General features: G+C 51.3%; 1 protein-coding gene across 2 annotated transcripts in view; it reads right to left on the bottom strand.

Annotated features, from left to right (window-relative positions):
* Positions 1-18,956, bottom strand: part of Letm1 (leucine zipper and EF-hand containing transmembrane protein 1) — a 36,041-nt gene continuing 17,085 nt past the window's right edge. For both annotated transcript variants that reach the window (XM_047567535.1, XM_047567536.1), the window contains exons 5-14: positions 18,422-18,559; positions 16,728-16,931; positions 14,303-14,422; positions 13,415-13,546; positions 12,792-12,935; positions 12,102-12,233; positions 6,646-6,780; positions 4,656-4,843; positions 3,729-3,867; positions 1-2,681 (exon numbers count right to left, since the gene is read on the bottom strand). In XM_047567535.1, coding sequence (XP_047423491.1) covers positions 2,532-2,681; positions 3,729-3,867; positions 4,656-4,843; positions 6,646-6,780; positions 12,102-12,233; positions 12,792-12,935; positions 13,415-13,546; positions 14,303-14,422; positions 16,728-16,931; positions 18,422-18,559 — 1,482 coding nt within the window. In that variant the 3' untranslated portion in view covers positions 1-2,531. The remainder of the gene's footprint in view (positions 2,682-3,728; positions 3,868-4,655; positions 4,844-6,645; positions 6,781-12,101; positions 12,234-12,791; positions 12,936-13,414; positions 13,547-14,302; positions 14,423-16,727; positions 16,932-18,421; positions 18,560-18,956) is intronic.

Below are 18,956 nucleotides of genomic sequence, written 5' to 3'. Positions count from 1 at the left end.
GACAATCATCAAGTGGCACTTTATTAAATCATCTCTTCATATTGAATGGTGTCTAGAAACATCACCATGTAACCTATCAGCATCACAGGACAAGGGGACATGGGTCTCAGAGGTGCCACAAGGAAGAGGCCTGGAACCAGGGCTTGAACCCACAGAAGGTGACCTGTGGGGAAGGTGAGGCTCCTCTGGAATCTGAGTATGGGGCCCACAGTGCTGTCATGAAGGCAGACACTTAAGACCTCTGAGTTTCCATCTCCATCAAATGGTTCATAAATATTACTTTGAACTGTTATAGAAACGCAGTCTCGAGGTTTTAATAAAAATACCATTTCTACAAAAGGTGTTTACCCAGAGCTCAGGCTGTGGGCCCGTGGGACCCTGAAAGGCTGTCAGAGAACTTGCTCCCAGGAGGCGCCCCTCATGTTTAATATTGCCAGTGGTGTCTGGGTGCCACATGCTGTTCCCAGTGCCTGCATGGGAAAGTGGGCATGTGGGGTGAGGAAGGCGCACTGGACTCCTACGCTGGGACCCCGTCCACATCGCAGGCATGGACACCACAGCTCCAGGAAACCCAGGAAGGTGAGGCTCAGGCACGGGCAGGCACAAATGGACAGCCAGACACAGCCACAGCAGAGGGCCTCACCACGAGGCCCTCACTTCTGGGTCCACCACTGCTCACTCCCACACCAGACACCGACTTGGCCGCAACAAGTAAGTCAGTACGACAAAACAAATCCAGAACGGCTTCAGGGAGAAGGCCACCCAACAGAACCTTCCATCCACGTGTGCCCCTCCATGTCCCTGTGGCACCTGGAAGTGAGCCCACATCCTGAGGTGCTGCTGTGACCAGGGAGGGCGGACTCCAGAGCAGATGGGCCCAGAGTGCTGCACACAGGAGAGATGTCCCTCCTGGGGGCACACTTGGCAACCAGAGCTTGTTCTCAAAAGTAAGTGCAGTCTGAGCTCAGAGGCTGCTGGAGTGCGGGCAGGTGACTGGCAAAATTCCCTCCAAGCTGACACACTCCCTTCTCCAGGCCTGAAGCGAAAGGCCTTGGGCCCAACAGCTTCTCGACCTGGGTCCATGTGAGAATGTACAATCGGATTCCTATTCTGCCAAGTTTCTTCTTTAAGGGCCAAGGAAAAAAGTAAGTAACTGAGAAAGTGTCACTCCTGAGTGCTGTGACCCCCCTCCCTGGCTAACTTGGCTCTGTGGGTCCTGTATCTGGAGCCCTCCAAGAGGACACTCTTGCTGGCAACCCATAGAGGACAAGTGTGGCCTTCGGGAGCAGGAAGGTGGAGGGGTCACAGGACACCCAGCTCTGGTCTGCCCACACTGAGCTTCCCCCAACGGGGTCACCAAGTATGAAGCCGCCACTGGCCACCAGGGCCCTGGAGGCACACCAGCCCTAAGCACGTGGGGTGCACACTGAAAGCCCCTTGGGATGCCACTGCTTCTCATGCGACCTCTCCATAGACCCTGGTGGGGCCAGGAGTGGCCACTGGCCTGTTTGTTCTAGAGGAGGTCGAAGTGCAGAGACCGTCTGTGGTACCCTGGCCCAGGAGGCCAGCTGCAGGTAATGTCCACTCTAGCCGTGTGTCCTCTAGGCGGCTGGGTTTGGATTTTACGTGGAAGCCACAGGGCCCCACAGGTGCTCCCAGAGAACCTGCTCTGGCTGGCTGCGGTGGTGGCCTAGCTCTCGGACCCCAACACATGGCCAGCACCCAACCAATGCTTCCTTCTCAAGGGCTGCACTAGGGTGTCTCCCCGACAGTTCCTTCTGGATGTTACTCACACATCAGACTTCAAGTGTGGAGGTCCTGTACTAGTCAACCAGTTGAGGACAGGGGAAAACCAAAAGTGAACCAAGAAAGAGCTCAGCAAACACCATAGGATCCACTTGAGACACGGGCACTGCTGTCAGGAGGTGCTATTTCCAGAGGCCACCGAGGTCACAGATGCTTGTCTCAAGAGTCACACAGATGACTTTGAAAATGCAGGAACAGACGACCTATTTACATGGATGTTTGGGAATCAAAGTCCACAGACTCGCTGAAGGATCTTCAGAGCTGAGAAGGGCTGTGCGCGTGTCTGATTCTTGTCCAGCACCTCTGAGAACATGAGGCTCACTGTCCAGTTCCACTTGGGCATTGGAAGTCCATGTGGTCCTCACTCTCCTCTCAGGGAACAGAGAGCACAGGTCAGGCCCTAGACAGCACAGGCACGTGCAGGGAGGCACCCCCTGCTGCAAATGCACGTGGCCTCTTCAGGGCCACTGAGCACCACATAGGTGAGTCCAGACACGACTCCCTGGAGACTCCCTGGAGGCTCCCAGTCTCCAGGCTGACTGAATCTTCGTGGAATGATGAAAATTAAAAGTTACTTGATTACAGAAGTTTCTGATTTATTCCAGACAAAATATTAGATCTGCCACTAAGATCACCTCAAAGCAATCCCTCTCACATCATCCCCACTGCAGCAACGTAGTAGTAGGAGGAGGCCCACAGGGGCCATGTGGGGGCCAGGGCCGCCCTCAGTTCTTCACCTCTGCAGCCTCCTTCTCAGCCTTGCCCTTGGCCTTCTCTTTCTCCTCCACCTTCTCCTCCTTCTCCAGCACAGCCACGATCTCAGCCACCTGGCTAGTGGAGATGTGGACGTCTTCTTTGTCCACCAGCTCGATCACCTGTGTACGTGAGAGGGCTCAGAGGGGCTAAGGCCCGAGTGCTGCCTGCTCTTGCACAGCACAGGGTGGGAGTGCCATCCCTACTCCCAGCCGTCTTCTGGACCTACCTGCTGCACAGCATGCCATAGGTCTCAGAGCATCAGAGTCCCCAGGGAAGCCACAGACAGCAGAACGAGGCTGCCAGTGTCAAGCCCCTGCTCTGGCCAGCGAGGCCCCACCACACTGCTGGGGGCCTGCCCTGCATGGGGCTTCACCAGGGAACAGAGTGGTGAACTGGGGCACATGCCCTCTGCTGTGCAGACTGAGGAGGGAGGGAGCGATGGTGCTCAGCATGTGAGTCTGACAGCACCTTGCTTTTAAATGGAAATAAAAGAAACTTGGCAATATCTATGGTCATGTTTGAAAAATCACTACTTTGACAGATGCACTGGGGGCCGTGAAGGCAGCCTTCTCTCAGAAGCAGGAATGATTAAGTCTTAACCTTCTGGTCAGAATCCAGACTTCCCAGGCAGGCGGGATCCTGTCCCAGGTCTCCAGGATTGACCTGAGGGCCTCGTGGCTGCACTCAGGAGCTCAGACCACCATCATCGCCTCTCAGGCCTTAGGCAGCCCCAGGAAGAGCCCCAGACAGGTGTACTCAGTCCCCCCCCCCCCGCCAATGCCTGACTGCTTGCTGTGGGTGCAAGCTCCACACTATGGCTGAAGCAAGAAAAGGTGGACACTGACAGCCCAGAATGTGGCGTTGATGCCCTCCCCTGGATCAGCTCCGGCTGCCCTAAGCATCAAGGCCTAACCAGGTCCAGGTCCCACAGGCACACAGGCAAGGCAAGTGGCCTGCTCTGGGGGGGCCTTCTCACTCCCCTTAGCCACTGAGCCATGGTCACAACAGGCAACTTCAGGGCCTACGGGAGGGGTTCATCTTCCTGTCTCACCAGCACTTTCTACCTCTAGTGACTCACTTCCTATGCCAAGGCCCAAGGGACCCTACCTGTTGACAGCCTTCAACAGTAGCTCTTCCCCAACCCTGTGGACCTCACTGAGACGCACCTTGATGAGGTCATCAATGTTGACCTTGCCGTCCTTGTTGTCATCCAGTGCTGAGGCCAAGCTCACCAGCTTGCTTTCTGGAATGTGCTTGATTTGCTTCATGGCGCTGATGAGCTCAGTGACGCTGACAACGTTCTCCCTGGGGAGTACAGTCTGCATGTGGCTACCACCATGTCCTGCCTTTGGAGCCTCACTGCCACATCCAGCTCCAACAGGTGGCCCTGACTCTGATGGCCATGTGCGAACTGGCTGACAGGGCAGAGGGAGACTCCCCACACCCTACCAAGAGCTCCCAGCCCTTTCCTTGGGGTGCACGACCCCAGAGTGCATGCCTGGGACAGGACAGCCAGTGGTCCTTAGGCCCGTCTGCCGCAGGGACAAGAGATCAATGACAGCCTCCCGGAGCAGGGACAGAGGCCGAGCTGCCGGCTTGCCTGTGTCGCGGGGCCTGTGGTCTGGATGGTAGGAAGCCACACACATGGATGTAGCTGTTGCTGCAGGAATCTGGGTCACACGAGGGCACAAGGAAGGCAGACAGCCCCCATGATGGCATCCCTCAAGTGTGGGGGTCAGGGAAAGGGAGGAGGCAGGAGAGCCTGACTGAGGAAACAGGAACAAACTGGGCTGAGGCTGGAGTGTGAGGGGGAGGCAGGGAAGGAAAGGAAGGGCAGTGCGGGGGCATAGGCAGGGAGGTGAGAGGTCCAGGAGTGAGTTACCCAGGTGAAACCAGCATCAGAATGTAAAACCCAGGTGTGAAAGAAAAAACTATGAGCAAAGATGCCCCCAGGGTAGACCTTAGCTATCAGGTGACGCCAGGCAGAACCAAGATGTGCACTCTAGAGTCAGAAAGGACAGCGTAGATCGCAGCAGAGTGCCTGCTGATGCAGGCTGCGCCTCTCTGGGCCTCTTCAATTCATGCCCACTCACCCCACAGCTGAGCCCTGGGCTGGATCCAGCCTGCCGGCTTGCTGACCCGTCTCCAGCTGTGCAATCAGGCCGTCAATCTGCCCAATCATCTGCTGCACACGCTTTGTTAGTCTCTTGCTGGCTTTAGATTCTTCCACTAATTTTTCTTCACCAGTCTTGGAAAGCTCCTTCTTGATCTCTTGCAAGTCCTAATCAAATTATTTGTAGTTATAAAGTTTGTCTTTAAGGGGGCTGGGGGTGGGAGCTGGCTGGTAGTGCATGCCTGTGTGATCCCAGCAACTTGGTAGGCCAAGGCAAGAGGGTTGTAAGTTGCAGGCCAGCTATAGCAACTTAGTGAGGCCCTATCTCAAAATAAAAAATACAAAGGGCTGGAATGTAGCTCAGTGGTAAAGCACCCCTGGGTTAAAATCAGTACAAAATAAATAAATAAAAAAGCGGGGATCCTACATTAAATTTAATTTGAAAGTTATTAAACCCATTCATTTGGGCTAGGGGTGTAGGTCCATGGTAGAGCACCTGCCTAGCAAGTGTGAGGCCCTGAATTTGATCCCTAGCAATGCAAAAACAAATAAAACTCCCCAAACAAACAAAATGCATTAATACCAACCACAGAAAGTTGCAAAATCTTATCCTACCCATCAAACTTTTTTTTTTCTTTCTGGTACTGCAGACTGAACTCAGAGGCACTTGACCACTAAGCACATTCCCAGTCCTATTTTGTATTTTATTTAGAGACAGGGTCTTACTGACTTGCTTAGCACCTTGCCTGCTTTTGCTGAGGTTGGCTTTGAACTCGAGATCCTCCTGCCTCAGCGTCCCCAGCCACTGGGATTACAGGTGTGCGCCACCTCGCCTGGCTGGTTCTTATTTTTTGAAAATCATCCTCTTTTATATCTGCTGAAGAATAAAGAAATTAAGAATTGAGGAACCCTAAGTGTCTCCCCCTGAAATTCCAACTCAGTGTACCCCCAGGAGCAAGAACCCCAGGGAAGGACAGGAGCAAGAGCAAGAAGTGCAGTTGGGATAAGACACAGTCTCACCCAGTGACAGATGTGTGGTTTCCCACGGAGAAGCCCCCAGAGAGGGCTGCCAGAGGGATGTACCTCGGGAATGGCGAATTGTTTTTACTAATTTCAAAACTTGTTACCTTTCCCAATGAAGCTGTGAAAATAGTTTTTACATCAGATTAGAAAGTAATATCTATAAATTAATTGCTGGTTGATGAAGGGATGTAGCTCAGTGGTACAGCACTTAGCTAGCCCTGAGTTTGATCCCTAGCACCATAAAAGGAGGAGGGAAAAGAACCATCTAAGAGGGCTGGAGTTGTGGCTCAGTGGTAGAGTGCTTGCCTACCATGCGTCAGGTCCTGAGTTCAATCTTCAGCACCACATAAAAATAAAATAAAGGTATTGTGTCTACCTACAACTAAAAAAAAAAAGAAAAGAAAAAAAAGAACCAGCTAAGAAAAGAAAACAGTCGACTGGGCTCCATGGCTCACACCTGTGATTGCAGTCACTCAGGAGGCTGACGTAGGAGGGCTGCATGTTCAAGGCCAGTCTCAGTGACTTGGTGAGTTTCTGTCTCAAAATACAATAAAAAAAGGTGTGGAGATGTGGCTCAGTGGTAGAGCACCCTGGGTTCTATTCTCTTTTGGGGAGTCAGGAATGAAAGTAAGGTTTCGCTTGTCGAGGGACCAAGCGGCCCATATGTGTTCAGACTTGGCAAGGCTGTATATATTCACCCAGAAAGTGGCCCTGACAGCAGCTGTGGAAAAGTTCTAGAATAAAACTGATTTTCAGTTTGGTTTTCTCTCCAAATTCCCTTTGGAATTTCCCTTGTCACATCTTTGATAAATATCATTATGTCTTTTGGGGCTGATAAAGCTGTTATTTCAGTTTCAACAACAGCAGCAAATTCCACCCACCCCTGCTATCCCTGGGGAGCAGTTGTGGGACGAGTCAGCAAGGCTGCCCTGCCCCACCCGGCCCACCTGGCTGTAGTCCTGGACGTCCTCCTTCAGCAGCTCCAGCTCCTCCTTTTCCTTGGTCAGGGATGACTTCTGTTCCTGCAGCTTGGAGCAGGCGTCGCTGAGGACATCGATTTCCTCCTGAGTTATTTCCTCTTCCTGGGAAGAAGCAAATAAGCCTAAGCGAAGGGACACAATGACTCCCTCCTATGGGTGTTGGCACCTTCTGGGCCAGTACTTGGGGGCAGTCCCAGGTGAGATGAAACTCAGATGGGGCTGGGTCTGGGCTACACTGGACAGGCACCAAGTTGTTTTCGCCACTCTCAGCCGCGCCCGCCTGAGCGTGTCATCGGGCACACTCTGGAGTGACCCCTATGTGCACCTGTGAAGCGCACACCAACAGTGAACATGCTGGTCTGCCCAAAACTGGTTGGTCTCCCAGGACCAGGATCCTCCTCCTGCACGGCAGGTCAACCTGCATCTCCAGGGCTTTACGTAAGAGAAGTCACCTGCACATCCTCCTCTCTGACTCCCCGTTGAGCCATCATGTGGAGCTAGTGTGCTTTTAACCCAAGCAGCTACCAAAGCTTGTTAGTCTCCTGCCCTCCTGAGATGCCGCCTCGTTTCCTATGCTCAGCGATCACAAGTGAAGCTGCTCTGAATGTGTGGGCACAGGCCCCGTGGGAAAGCACCAGGGGATGGAGTGCTGGTGCAGGAGTGGCTCTCAGGAAACTATCAGAGGGTCTCCAAAGTGGTCCAGCTCCTCCATGTCCTCATCAACACATGGGGGGATGGAACCCAGGGCCTTCACTTTCTGGGCACATGGTCTCCCACTGAGCTACGTCCCCAACCAGTCTGACTGCAGTTCTGGTCATACTAACAGGGGTGTGGTGGCACTCAGTGTGCTTTTCATGTCACTGGTGGTGAACGGAACACTGCAGGGGCCTAAGTGGTTATCGGCATGTCTTCTCTGGTCAAGTGTCTGTTCAAATCTTCTGCCCACTTCTGAAATAAAAATTATTTGTCTTCCTATTTATTAAATTTTAAGAGTTTTTAATATATTCTAGAAACAAGTTCTTGTCAGGTAAATATTTTACATTTTCACCCTGTCCATGGCTTGCCTTTTCATTTTCCTAAGTGTTTCCTAAGGCATAAGTTTTCAATTTTGATAAAGACTAAAGTATTGATTTTTTTCTCTCATGGATATTTTTGTGTTGTATTTAAGAAATGTATTGGCAAATCTAATATCACTGTTTCCTTCTGGGAGTTTTTATAACCTTTTCTAGTTTTTATATACTGTGTGAGTTATACAGGGGTCAAGGTTCAATTTTTTGCATATGGCTATTTAATTACTTCAGTACAATTTGCTGATAAGATTTCCACCCCCCCCCCCCTTTTTTTTTGGCGGTGCTGGGGATTGGACCCAGGGCCTGTGCTTGCGAGACAAGCAATCTACTAACTGAGCTATCTCCCCAGCCCACTCCCTTTCCCTTTTGAACCACCTTGGCACTTTGTAGAAAAACCACTGACCCTGTCTGTCTAGGTGCTTATTTCTGCACCTCTTTTCCATTGGGTATATCTCCTGACCTGCTTTATAGCAACATCATACTTTTTCATGTGAGGCTTTGTGTATACTAGCAAGTGCGCTACCACTGAGCCACCTGCTGGTCCCCCACACCTCTTGATAACTGAAGCTTGGTTAAGTCTTGGTGTTAAGGGACAGTTAGATGTGAGCAATGGAAACACAAAGTTAAGAAAATACTTCTATAAAATGGGCCCACTGTGCTGACCCCCACATGCTTTCTTTTCTGTGAAACAATTTACCTGCAGCCCTGCCTGGCCTAAGTGGATAGGCTATGTCACATTCCTCAGCAAACTACCTGTTAACTACAGGAGAAATGCAGGCCCAAAATAATGTTGATAAGAGGAACCCAAGTTATCCCAAAAGGGAAGACTTTTGTGACCAAATCCTGAAACTCTAGGAGATAAGAAGAGTTCCTCCTAACCATAAAATCCGTAAGAACGTATGGTTAAGAATCCAATTTAAGCAGGGTGTGGTGGTGCACAGCTGTAATCCCAATAGCTTAGGAGGCTGAGGCAGTAGGATCGGGAGTTCAAAGCCAGACTCAGCAAAAGTGAGGTGCTAAGTAACTCAGTGAGACCCTGTTTCTAAATAAAATATAATACAGGGCTGGGGATGTGGCTTAGTGACCCAGTACCCCTGAGTACAATCCCCGCTACCCCCGCCCCACCAAAAACCAAAAGAATCCAATTAGAACCAGTCAGCATGGGCCAAGGTGACCTAGAGGTACCATGACAAAGGGTACCTGAAAGTCTGATGTCATCCTCCTGTCAGTCAAAAATCAGAGGACCTGGGTGGGACTCTTTGGCAACTTCCCTGGGATCCCAATAAAGCTGGAGTACAGGAGAGGCGTGTTGTCCCCCTCCTCTCTGAGACAACCCCTCTCTCTCTTGAGTGTCTCCTTGCCCTTTTCCTATCCCTTCAATAAACTCATTCCTGTTACTCTGAGCGACATGCCATGCCTGAAATCTTTCTGACTTGATAGTGAGAACTGGGGTTTGAAGGGCAGGTCTTTGTGCTGCTTCAGTTTCTCAGAAGGTCCCAGCTCTGTGACACTGGGGTCTGGTAGGGAGAAGTTCCTCTTGCTTTTGCGATTTCACAAGGATGTCTTAGCTATTTTAGGTCCTTTGACTCTCTACATAAACTTTAGAAAAGTTTGTCAATTTCAACGAAAGGTTCTGCTTGGGTTTTTTTCTTTTTTTAAAATATTTTTTTGTTGTCAATGCCATTCATTCATTCATTCATTCACACACGGTGCTGAGAATCAAACCCAGTGCCTCACACACGCTAGGCAAATGTTCTACCACTGAGCCACAACCCCAGCCCTCTTCATGGGTTTTGATGGTCTGAAGGAATCTCCAGAACAGTTGAAGGAGGATCTGCATCTCAGCAACAATGAGCCTTGCATGAAGGGGTCCAGTGTTGCATTTGCCTAGTTCTGTCCCAGCCCTTTCTATTTTATTTTGAGACAGGATTTCACTAAGTGGCCCAGGATGGCCCTGAACTTGCAACCCTCCTGCCGCAGGCTCAAGTAGCTGGGATCACAGGCTTGGCCACTATACCTGGTCCCACTATCTGTCTTGTTTTTTTTTTTTTTTTCTTCCTCAGTTGTTGATAGACCTTTATTTTATTCATTTATTTATACGTGGTGCTAAGAATGGAACCCAGTGCCTCACACATGCTAGGCAAGTGCTCTACCACTGAGCCACGACCCCAGCACCCCCTATTGGGTTTTCCCTAATCCCCTGGCTATAGCACTGAGGAGGAGTGTGGAGTGCAGCAGCCCTGTCAAGGCCCCAGTGCTGGAGAGCTGCTGGTGGCAGGGAGTCCTGGAGGTGTGGCAAGGCATCCCTCCGCTTGTGCTCAGCATGTTTGTCAGGACAATGTGCATTCTGACATGCATGCTTTTGGAGGCCTGGGAGGATCATGATATGGTGGTTAAAGACTGCTTATTTAAGTGTTAAGACAATTTGTATTCCCTGGGCAGATCCCATGCAACCATGTTCCTTTCTGTAGAATAATTACATTTGATTTGCTAAACACTTTGTTAAGAATTGTACTTTAAGAATTTCTGCATCTATGTTCATAAAAGACAGCAATTTGTGATTTTCATACACGGATCTGATAATGGTATAAGGTGACACTTCATGGAATGAGCTGGGGAATGTTCCCTTTTCTGTCAAGAGTTCCTCAGCATTGGAACCATTTGTTTCTTTAGGTGTACCAGTGATCTCTGTGAAGCCATCTGGGCTTGGGGACTCCTCTGGGGAAAGATTTCCAGCTAAGAGTCATGTCCTCCTTGGTGGTAGAGCTGCTCAGGTCATCAGTCTCATGAGTAATGATGGGCACTTGGCAACCACAGGTTGGATGGCTCCATAGGGGCTGGCGATGCTTCCATTTTATTTAAAAGTCTGGGATTCTTCTTTTTTGATTGTAGATGGACATAATACTTCTTTATTTTATGTATTTATTTTTATGCAGTTCTGAGGATTGAACTCAGTGCCTCACATGTGCTAAGCAAATGCTCTACCACTGAGCTATATCCTCAGCCCGAAAGTCCAGGCTTCTAAAACATCTTGATGATTCTTCATACATTAGTTCTCCTGTGATTTCCTTTTGAAAGCCATATCCCCAGCCCTATTTTGCATTTTATTTAAAGACAGGGTGTCACCGAGTTGCTTAGCACCTCACTTTTGCTGAGGCTGGCTTTGAACTTCTGATCCTCCTGCCTCAGCCTCCTGAGCCTCTAGGATTACAGGTGTGTATCAACACATCCAGATCTCCTGAGATTTTTAAACTTCCCTTATGGCCCAGTTGAATCTGTTGAAAACAGGATTCATCTGTTCCTGGGAAGTCAGATTTGTCCTGCCCCATTCGCCCATTGGCCAGGTCATGCCTGTTCTGCTAGGCCTAGCCCAGTCCCACATCCCTTAAAAATGAGATGGCTGTATTCCACCTTAACACTTTCTGCAGGAGTGCCTGAGGTCCACCTTTGTGGGGTCACCCTTGAGCCCAGGCTCCCTAGAACGCCCGCCCCTGCCGTGACCTTTACCTTGATTTCAGGATCTCCTGGGTCATGCAGCAGGAGACACCTGCTTTCCCTAGGCCTCTGGCCCTAGAGTTTCATCTCCTGCTCACTTATTCCAAGCCAGGTCAGCATCCAAAAGGAGCCCATCCAAGGCTCTGGTCAGCTCTGCCCCACGCAACCCTTCTCAGTACAGTGCCTGGGGCTCAGGGCCCATCACTGCACAAGTCCCAGCAGTGCAGCCAGTTTCAGACACTCTCCTCTTCTTGAAGGAATACAAAACTAGGCCGGTCCTACCTCACAGGCCTGGGTGTGGGGGCAGCCCTCCCTGGTCCTCCAAGGCCCCTGCCCACCAGAGGCAGCACTCAGGCCTCACCCTTTCTTTTGTCAAAGGGGACAGACAGCCACACCTCCTGGGTACCTCACGCTCAGACCTGAGCTCAGATCTACTACCCCATCCTCTCCAGACACATGTGCTTGAGGCTTCTTAAGAGCCTCAGGCTGAGACCTCCCTAGACGCAAACCCCCCCACCAGCGGCCAAATGCCCACACAAGGCACCCTAAAACCTGCTTCTTTCTGTGTGTGGGGTCCTCCAGGATTTCAGAACAGAAGACAACAGATGGCATCCCTGGACCACAGAGTCCCCTGGCATGAGTTCCTGGGGATATGTCTGTGTCCCAGTTGGTGGGCAGTCCCCAAGGAGGCCCACACCCAGGTCACCCAGGAGGTGACAACATGTGGGCCTCTGAAGGAAGTCCTGCCTTGAAGGGCCAGCTTCCCTACCCACTCCTGCTGCCAGGCAGGCTGACACACTCAAGGTCTCATCCTCACTCCCTGGTCTCCTCCCCTCCTGGGTTGAGTATACCCCTTACCTTCACACCCTCCAGCACAGGGGCAGTGTCCTTCAGGGCCTCTGAAGGCAGGATTATATCAGGCACCTCTGGCTTTGGCTCAACTACTGGCCTCCCAGCAGCAGCTTCCACTCCTTCCAGCTCAATGTCCTTCTAGAAGAATCACAGGAGGCACCATGCTGTCACACTACTAGTCTTACACGCATGTTCTACTAAAAAAGGCCAAACTTGGAACAAGCCCATTAGGTGACAGTGGAGACCCAGGAGACATTATCCGGCAGCAGATTTGCCTGCTGCAGTCTGAGCAGGGACTCACAGAGTGGGCCAGAGTGCCTTGTTCTGTCTCTAGTCTTTCCTCACAACCCTGCCATGGTGTTCCAACACTGGCAGAGCAGGAGGCTGTCTGTGGGTGGGTGATGAACTACCTCGGAAGACCCCAAGCCCATTTCACAGTGCAGTTTCCTGCAGCCTCTGAGCCCAGGGAAACAAGTTTGGCCCCTAGCTAAAGGAGCCTGAGGCCCTGGGCCAGCAGCCTTCATGGCAATACCCCCGAGAAGGTGGGTCCCAGAGACCCCTCTGCCTGGGTGCTGAGCTGGTCTCCCTGCAGTTCCCTGACTACTCCAGAAGACAAGCAAGGACATGAAGGAGTTTCTAGGAAAGCTGGACCAGGACAACCCTAGCCCCCAGTGTTGGGTACTAGCCAGTGCTTACTGCTGCCTCTGCAGCCCTCTGCAGTTCCTTCTCCCGGTGCTCCTGCTGGATGGCGGCCTCCTCTTGCAGCGTGGCCTCCAGTTTTGCTTTGTTGTCCACCTGCTCACCCTCCACCTCTGCCACTTTCACCTGGGCCTCCTTTGCCTTCAGAGAGGAAGGGCGCTTGTGAGTGAGTCCCAGGGCTGCAGCGTGCACACTGCCCCCGGCTTCTGTCTGTCTCCCAGCGACGTCACCATCTGAATTCCACAAGTGGCAGAAGGCACACTGGGACACTGCCTCCAGTGCCAGGAATGTAAAAGGCTACCAAGTGTTACCTCCTGCACCTGTCAGAGGACCACTCCATATTCAGAAAAAGATCAATGCAGGCACCACACCAAGACTCAATGAAGCCTTTCGAACCTGTTGCCTGTCTCTGGTCAACTGTGGCAGGATCAGGATTGCTCAGTGTGCCCAAGACTGTGACATCGTAAGGGATGGATGGGTGGGGGTGGGGACAGGCAGACAAGTGATGGGGAGAGGACAGGTGGATCTGCAGGCTCCTGGCTGGGACTTCCATGGCATAGGAGATGAGCGCCCCTCCCCACAAAGTGAATTGACAAACAGGGTCTCCCAAGAGCACGTACCACAATCTCCGGGAGGGTCTGCAGTGTGGATTTGAGCTGGTCGGCAGGTGAGAGTGTATCTGGGAGGTACATGGCTCGAGACAGGATGAGCAGTGATGTGGGGATCTCATGGTGCAGGTGCAGGTCCAGCCACTGGGAGCAGAACAGCTCATTGATGCAGTCCCCATCCCATCTGAACCCTGGTCCTGTCCTGTTCTCTTGTGAGGGACCCAGATCTTTAGTCCCCAAGCTTTCTTTGGCTGCTCTGGTCTAGCAGCAACAAGCCAATCGGGGCTTGAGTAGATGATTCATTAAATCACTGGAACAAAGGCTCCAAAGATGACATTTCAAGTTTCAAAAGTTCTATTTGTTGTGCTACCTTGAAACGTGACCACCCTGGTAAACTGAAGGCACAAGCCCCAGGGCCATCAATGCCCCTACAGCTCAGCCACCAGGCCTTGAGAACAGTCAGCATGCTCTATCTGCACTTGGAAACAACAGAGTGTGGGCAGCAGCAAAGATGGTATTACTAAGACCCTCTTCACTCAGGCAGGCGCATAGAGACCCTCCCCACTCATGTATGCATAGGCCTGCCACAGGCTGGGCACTATGTCAGGCTACTTCAGTGACTGACATACGGACACAAACTGAACACACAGAAAAAGATATGACAAAATGCTAAGAACATTGAAAACACTGAACAGAGGTAAGGAAGAGGAGCCCTAACCCCCAAATGTGTCACAGTTTCATGGATCATGCTGAGGGGCCTGGGCAGGGAGCACATGCACAGCACCCCATCAAAACGGTTCTAAGCAGCTTGAAGCTTCCCACAATATGCTTGTCCTGGTCTGGGTGAAAAGCGAGTGCCTTATGGAGAGAAGCTGCATGCAGGCCCCTCAGGCTACGCACCTGCTTCAGCTGACCCCGCAAACGGTCTTCTGTGACGCCAAGGGCCCGCATGCCTCGCGCCCGACATGCTGCCTGCAGTTCCTTGACATTCAGGCTGTCCACCCCTTCCTCGGCAATCAGCTGTAAGAGAACACCAATCAGTCTCCACTTTGCAAGGTCTGTGGTGTTGCTGTTAACATGTCTAGGAAAGAACTGTCAAGTCAGAAGTCATTTTCCTAATGGTTTTTGACAAGCAAAAGACACAGCATCACACTAGAGCCTGGTTCTGGGTCTGAGGTGACTAGAAGGAGGGCCAGGGCCCCGGGAACACAGACTGGCCAAGATTAACCCGGAGACACAGGAAAATCTACCTCTGCCCAGGTCCACAAAGGGCACTCTCAGCATGTGGGCATCTCTTCCACATGGTAGGCCCCATCTTTTGCCAGCAAAACCTGTCCTGCCCTGGCCTGATTTGCAAGGCCCACTATCTGCAAAGTCATTCTCAGTGTTCACAGGATGAAGGGAGGAGAGACCCCAACACCCTGAAGATACCTGTGGCCTTGTACTCTTTCTCTGAGGCTGCACAGGTCACAGTGGCCCTAACACGGAAAAACAGGAGACCCCAAGACAGGTCAGAGAAGTATATTAAGCAACAGGTGGAAAGACAGAAGAAATGAGGCCAGCTCTCAGGGGCCACCTTGTCTGTGTGAGGTAGACCCAGCCCTTTCTGAGCAATTGTCTCATAAATATCCTAGGTAGCAACATTAACTCCATTGCAAAAATTATATTTTGTGATTATTGTAAATACATACGCATCTCTAATAATGAATAATGATCCCATGCACCCTTCACTGGGTTTCCCAACAGTAAGTTTACAAAGCAGCATAACATCCTAGCTAGGATCCAACTCTGCTCCAGGCAGGATGAAGTCACTTCCATTCCACAAGGGCCCTCACTTACATGGCTATCACTTGTCAACTGAAGAAGGTCATGTTCATGGGGATCATAGGACAGAAGTCACCTCTGCCCCAAGAGGGCCCCATGTGCATGTCTGTCATCTGAAGAATGTTACACATACGGTGATCATATGGTAGGCAGCTTCTAGGGTTCCCTCCAGACCCACCTGCTGTTGTAGGTATCCAAAACAGCTCCTCCTAAATGTGAGGAGCGCGGCACTGGACAGACAGAGAAGTCTGCTTGGACATTCGCATGCCTGGGTTGTTTCTACTTTGTCTACTGTGACTAAAGCTGGTTTTCACTTCTATCTTTGTTCCTTGTCCTCCTGTGGGCTACCTGAATTGTCTCTGCAGCATTTTCAGCAGTCCTCTAGGGATCACAGGGCTCTTACTGGTTCAAGCAAAGTGCAGAGATCTCATCTCCCTTTACTTCTCCCAGTCATGACAGGGATGCTTGGAATGCTGCCCGTACTCAGCCTGAGAGCCACACCACGTGTTCCAGTCCCCCACCCACTTTAGATGGGCCCTTCATGAGCTGTGATTAGTGTTCAAGAAAGCAAAGCAAGCTAGGTGCAGCAGCCACGCCTGTAATCCCAGTGACTCAGGATGCTGAGGAGAAGGATTACAAGTTCAAGGCCAGCCCGGGCAACTTAGTGAGACTCTCTCAAAGCAACACAAAAAGGTTGGCAGAGCACCCCTGGGTTCAATCCCTAGTACTGCAAAAAAGAATAAATTGGAAAACAACAACAACAACAACAACAACACAACAACCCACAGAATTCCTAGGGGTGAAATTTAGAGGTCATACAATGGGTATTAGAGTGGTGCTGACCAAGAAAAGATCAGGGATCAGTGACCTGAAAGCAGAATCAAGCACAGTGGTGTGAGAGGCAAAGACGCCTGAGGCTAGAGTGCAGGGACACGCAGGGAGCACACCCTGCGAAGGAAGCTGCCGAAGGAGAGCTGCACCTCTGCAGAGTAACAGCAGGCCTGCTGGCTACCCTGGGCCAGGCAGGAGAAGGGTATGGGGAAGGGCTGGACGCTACAGTGCAGCCGGGAGCAGGAGAGGCAGGCAACTTGGGTGAAGCAGAAGGATCTCAAGTTCAAGGTCAGTCTGGACAACCTGCCTCAAAATTGAAAAAAAAAAAAAAAAAAAAAAAAAAAAATTTAAAGGGCTGGGGACAAAATTCAGTGATTTAAGCACTTCCCTAGCATGTGTGAGGCCTTGGGTTCTATCCCAACAATGCAAAAAAAAAAAAAAACAAAAAACAAAAAACCAAAAAACAACAACAAAAAAACACAAAACCCCACAACATATGGACATGCAGAATAGGTATGTACTGAACATCACATGGCACTCCACAAATACGTTAAACCTTCATGTTTACATATATCAGTTTTTAAAAAAACTTAAAGATAAAAAAAAGGAAAGCATAGGCAAGAAACCAAAGGAGTGGAGTGGCCATGCGGCCTGCCTGTGGACGGCCCACCTTGTCATCAGCCTTTATGGACCTCAGCCTCATGGTGAGCTGGAAGCGCAGGAAGTTGTTGGTGCCGATGGACTGGAGCTCTAGCAGCCTGCACAGTGCCACCAGTTGCGGCCGAGTGAGGTTATCCAGAGTCAGCTCATCCTCAAACAATTTGGAAAAGCGCATGATTTCCTCGTTACTAGGTCTTTCTCCCGTCTCCCGGATCTGCAGGAGCAAATGGAGGCTTACCCACTTGGTAAGTGCTGTGAGCTCTCCTGTCCCCACCCCCCAGACTCAGGACCCAGCAGAAGTGAAGAATCAAGATGGGGCCTGGGTACAGGGGCCCTGTACCACCCACCGCGTACCATACTCCAATGTGGAGCCCCTCAAACCTCAGGAATTCAGTGTCAGCTGAGCCTGCCATGGGTTCTGCTACGCATTGCAACTACTGGCCCTGAACCTTTCTGCCACTCTTCACTAGGAAAGGGACTCCAGTCACCAACTGCAGAAGCAGTGCCCTGGGTCCTCATGCTAGACTCTAGCTGCTCAGTGTGAGAAGAGGGCACAGATGTGTGTACCTGTTTTTCCCTCCAAGAGGGTCCAAGTGCAGGGAGTGTGCTGCCACTTGAGCCCTGGACTGCTACTAGGAAGCAGAGCTCCTCAGTTCAGAACAGTGGGGCCTACACCACCTCCCACACAACACGCTTAGTCTCTGCCAAGAGCCAAGCTGGGCTGGTCTCCAGCAAAGAACAAAGTGGGTAGAACCAGCCTGACCTGACCTGGCGCCCCCAGGAGCTTGACCCAGATCAAAAGGACCCAGACTGCACCACACAGAATATCACCCAGAAACAGTTGTAGGGGTTCTCCTGGGGGAAGACCAAATGCAATATCCCTCAACCTAGGCTGCCACGAGCAGCCTTCTCGGGAGTTGCAGCCCACCAGAAGCCCCACCTCCCTTCTAGCTCCCACTTGTTCCCATCTTCTCCTGGGCCCCTGAAGCCCAGCTGCTTGCATCTCCCTTGTAGGACCCACCATATGCACTCAGCACCTCCACAGTTATACCCGCCTCTTCCTCAGAGATGACATCTCTAAGGTTGTGCTGGGTTGAGCACACTTTTCTGTAAAGGCCACAGAGCAGGTATTTCTGCCTTTGCAGCTGCAGACTCTGCTCCTCCGTGCTGCAGTGCAAAGCACCAGACAACACACAAGTGAGTGCCAAAGCCCAGTGACGCTGCCTGGTGGAAGCTTTCTGAGAACTTCAGACAGTCTTCAGATTCCAAAAAGCAGCACAAATCTCTCAAGCTCTATGACCCTGGTCTTGTCCCCAGCAACCCTGTCAATAGCACTCCCTTTCTCTTTTCAGCACCTGCTGCTGTCACGCAGGTTCTGACAGGCCTCTCAGGAGTACCAGGCAGAGGGCTCACCCTGACCATGCACCACACCATAACCTCAGGTCTTGGGCTCCTTGTCGGTTATGATCTCCCTTCCCTGAGCTGCTGCAAAGCCGGGACATAAACAAGTCATTATGAAGGCCAGCAGAGTCTCATTGTTAAACTCCCTAAAGCACCAGCCAGCACCTGCCTGGCAGCTCCACTCTGCTGAGTGCAGCCAAGAAGAAGGAAGAAAAGGGAGGAAGCAGCTGCCAAGGCTGGAGGAGCTCTGCAGCTCCACCCAGTCTTGGACTTGGGAGTTCACGGGTCTGAGGCACATAGCACCTTCTGGAAAAATGCAGAGAAGTCTTTAGTGGCGTTTCCCTTGGCTGCCTTGTTCTTCAGGGCCATCTCCTCAATAGTGTCCTGCAGGAACTTGGCCAGCTCCAGCTTGACCCGCAGCTCCTTCTTCAGCCTCTCCTCCTGCAAGGGCAGAGAAAGGGCTGGGATTGCCTTGCCCCACTGCCCTCCCGCACCCCACCAGCTCCCTGTACTGCAGGTCGCAGCTCCAGGAGTCTCCTCCAATTGCCATCACCCCCTGGAAGACAAGCATCTCACGCCTCCACCTCTCCACCTGGCTCCCCCGTGCTCTCCAAGCTCAGATAAACATTTCACAAAACAATGGTTATTCTTATCCAACTGTAATACATTCTGAAATTCTCTCTTTACAAAAAATATTTTGTGTGACTTCCTAGAGCACAGGTTGGCAGACATGTTCCACAGGGGCCAGACAGTGAAGCTAATACAACCACTTCATTCAGAGAGGCCTCACAGAAGCTCCCCAACACATGTGATGGGGTGTGGAGGCCCCTGAGTCTTT

The sequence above is a fragment of the Sciurus carolinensis genome, chromosome 10 (assembly GCF_902686445.1).
Source record: "Sciurus carolinensis chromosome 10, mSciCar1.2, whole genome shotgun sequence".
Taxonomy (NCBI): Eukaryota; Metazoa; Chordata; class Mammalia; order Rodentia; family Sciuridae; genus Sciurus; species Sciurus carolinensis.
This window is presented reverse-complemented; position numbering and strand designations above follow the sequence as displayed.